The sequence below is a fragment of the Thamnophis sirtalis genome, unplaced genomic scaffold (assembly GCF_051295495.1).
Source record: "Thamnophis sirtalis isolate CommonGarterSnake01/CBP01778 unplaced genomic scaffold, rThaSir2_p1.2 scaffold_4, whole genome shotgun sequence".
Taxonomy (NCBI): Eukaryota; Metazoa; Chordata; class Lepidosauria; order Squamata; family Natricidae; genus Thamnophis; species Thamnophis sirtalis.
In genome coordinates, this window is record NW_028261384.1 from 125005247 (window position 1) to 125008762 (window position 3516).

General features: G+C 44.5%; 1 protein-coding gene across 1 annotated transcript; it reads right to left on the reverse strand.

The window, feature by feature from the left end:
• Nucleotides 1-262: 262 nt before the first annotated feature.
• LOC148046391 (olfactory receptor 6J1-like) lies at nucleotides 263-1258 on the reverse strand. The gene has a single exon (XM_087712179.1). It carries the CDS (start codon nucleotides 1256-1258, stop codon nucleotides 263-265), a length of 996 nt encoding a protein of 331 aa, XP_087568305.1.
• Nucleotides 1259-3516: the final 2258 nt, after the last annotated feature.

A 3516-nucleotide genomic window follows, 5' to 3' on the forward strand; every position in this document is an offset into this window, starting at 1 on the left:
TGAGGACGGAAGAACAGCCGTAGCACAAGAGAAGCCAGCACTCCGCAAAGTCAGAGCTGCAAATGCTGCAACACTGGTGCCCACACACATGTCTGCCCAACATGTGGAGGAACATTTCATGCCAGTATAGGCCTAACCAGCCACCTGAAGATATATTGTGGACAGCCTACAACATGTTAGATGTCAAGGTCCTCTTCGAACGTGATGCACAAACACCATCATTACTGAGGTTGAAAAGCTGCAGCTTGTTCTCTTTCCCTTCTTATGCTTTTGCCTGGTCTCCCCTCTTATTATGTCCATTCTTCACCAGGACACCACAAACCTTGTGAGCAATCCGCTCTGTGATGTGCCTCACCATGTCTCTTAATACCAGCTTCACCGTGGCATTTTGCAGGGTGAACAAGAAAGGGTTCATAAAAGGACAGACAATTGAGGTGAGAAGAGCAGGAACCTTATGGACTTCAAGAGTCTCCTTTTGAGATGGGGTGACATAGATGAAGATGCTGATGCCACAGGAGATGGAGATGATGGTCAGATGGGAAGCACAAGTATTGAAAGCTTTTGCCCGGCCTGAAGTGGTAGAGATGCGGATTATTGCTGAGATGATACATATATAAGAAACTAAGGTTAAGACTAAGGAGCAGAGGATGACAACAGACGACAGCACAAAGTCCATCAACTCTATCACTCGGGTGTCACTGCAGGACAGATCCAACAGAGGGCCACTGTCGCAAAAGAAATGGTTGATGATGTTAGACTTGCAGAAGGATAGCCTGGCGATCATAATGGTGGGGACAAAAACTGAGACAAACCCAACCAGCCAGCAAGCAAAAACAATCTGGATGCACACGTGTATGCTCATGATGGCATGATATTGCAGTGGCTTGCATATGGCGGCATAACGGTCATAGGACATGGAGGTAAAGAGAAAAAATTGTACTGTCCCTAAGAAGAAATAGAAATAAGACTGTATCATGCAGCCAGCAAAAGAAATTGATTTGTCACCAGAGAGGAGATTCCAGATCAATTGTGGGCTGGTTACAGAGGTGAAGAAGATGTCCAGGATGGAAACATTACCGAGAAAGAAGTACATGGGGTTATGGAGGCGGTTATCTGCCAAGACAATGTATAGGACGACCATATTGGCCCCCAAGCTTGCAATATACATGGTTAAAAAGAGGAAGGCTAGCAGGAGCTCAGTTTGATGGCCAATGGCAAAACCCATGAGGATGAATTCAGACATGCTTTGGTTCTCCATCCGACCTTTTCTGATGGTCCTTAAGAACAGCACCTGAAAGGGCAAAAGTTACAACTGAAAAACAGCATTGCACCAAATTCTGCTTGTATATTACAATATTACTTCTGAACCCCCTCGATTGTATTGATGTCAGATAATTGGTGGGGATTCTAAACAGTTGAACAATACTCTCAGATTGTTCTAGTGTAAGTTTTATAAGCTCTAATGAACAATACAATTTTTAACAATGCTGTTACCATGAACTTTGGATTATGTAGATATTGGTAGCTAAGGGAGAGCTGGTTGGGTGTATCTGGCTCTTATCCCAAAAAACAGGAGCTCAGCATCCCTCCTGCTACTAAGCAGGGTCTGCCTGAAACAATAAGTTCAGTTGCTATCTACTATCTTGCTTCAATCTGCTGTTTTCTTGTGCCAAAGCATCTCCAGAAAGAGATAAACTGTTACTATTTTCACAATTGCTCTCACCCTTTCCAGCCATTAGGTAGTAGGAGAAATTTAATTTTGCCTTTTTTGAGCCAAAATGTGCCCATGGATTGATTAAAATTATGCATGGAGATGTTTTATATCAGAGAAAATTGCTTGTCACTTTGTTATTTGGGGTGAGGGGCAATGTAATCAGAAAGGTGTTGAGTTTGGATAGATCTGCATAAAATAGATGCACACTACATGCAAATTGAAAACACTTAACAAAAATTCCTGGTAAAATTATATTTTAAAGATGCATTTGAATTGTTGTGGCAGAATAAAATAAATGGAAGTAAATGGAAAGGGAAATAAATGAGAAGAAAGAGAAATGTCTCTCAACTCTCTCTTCCCAATGATTGTGACCCTAAACGAATGTCCAACCTATACATGGAACCCTATACAATGCTCTTACAACTCATCTCAAACGATCTAAGCCCCAGAGCTCGCTGTAACAGCATTGCCAAAAAGGCATTAAGAGTTATGAAGCTTCTTCTCTGGTAACATTGTACTGCAAACTACAGCGTACAGAACCTTCACCAGCAATTCTTGAATACAGCTCGTCTGCCTGGAATCTGCACTGTATATTGGACATTAATACAGCTGAACAAGTCTAGAGGTATTTCACAAGAAGAGTACTCCACTCCTCTGCTCGCAACAGAATCTCTTCTGCCACCAGGCTCGAAATTTTGGGATTGGAAAACCTGGAACTAATTGTAATGCGCTCTACATGGGGCTGCCCTTCGAAGACTTCAGTTCGTCCAAAACGCAGCCGTGCGAGCGACTGTGGGTGCACCCAGGTACACCCACGTCACACCTATCCTCCGTGAGCTGCACTGGCTACCCATTAGTCTCCGAATCCGCTTCAAGATGCTGGTCGCTACCTATAAAGCCCTACATGGCATCGGACTTGGGTACCTGAGAGACCGCCTCCTGCCGATTACCTCCCACAGATCAGATCTCACAGGTTAGGCCTCCTCCGGATTCCATCTGCCAGCCAATGTCGGCTGGCGACCCCCCCCCGGGGGGGAGAGCCTTCTCTGTTGCAGCTCCAGCCCTCTGGAATGATCTCCCTGTCGAGATCCGGACCCTTACTACCCTCCCGGCCTTCCGCAAAGCCTCCCTGGCTGCTCCAGCAGGCTGGGGGGGGGGCTGTGAAACATCCAGCCCCGCGGAAATTGTGAATGTTGCGGTTTTGTTTTTAAAGTGTTGTCTTTGTCTAGTTTTCCCCCTTCCCTTGTCTATTGTGAGCCGCCTGGAGTCCTTCGGGAGTGGGCGGCATACAAGACAAATAAATACAAATACAACTACACCGCCTATGGTCTGACCTAAGCATAGTATACAAAATTGTCTGTTACAACATCCTACCTGTCAACAACTACATCAGCTTCAACCTCAATAATACACGGGCAAACAATAGATACAAACTCAAGGTAAATCGCTCCAAACTCGATTGCAAAAAATACAACTCCAGCAACAGAGTGGTCAACGCTTGGAATGCTCTACCTGACTCCATTGTTACATCCTCAAACTACCACAGCTTTAACCTCAAACTGTCTACCGTGGACCTCACCCCATTCCTAAGAGGTCCGTAAAGGGGCTGTGCATAAGCACACCAGTATGCCTACCATCCCTGTCCTATGTCCCCATTTATTTCCACTCCTTCGCTTTGTCCATGTCCATGTTTGTACTTATACCTGTTATGTTGCCCATATTTGACAAACCAAATAAAATAAAATTTAAAAATGAAATAGTTTGATATACTTGCCTGATGTAGCCTTCAAAATCAGAACTCA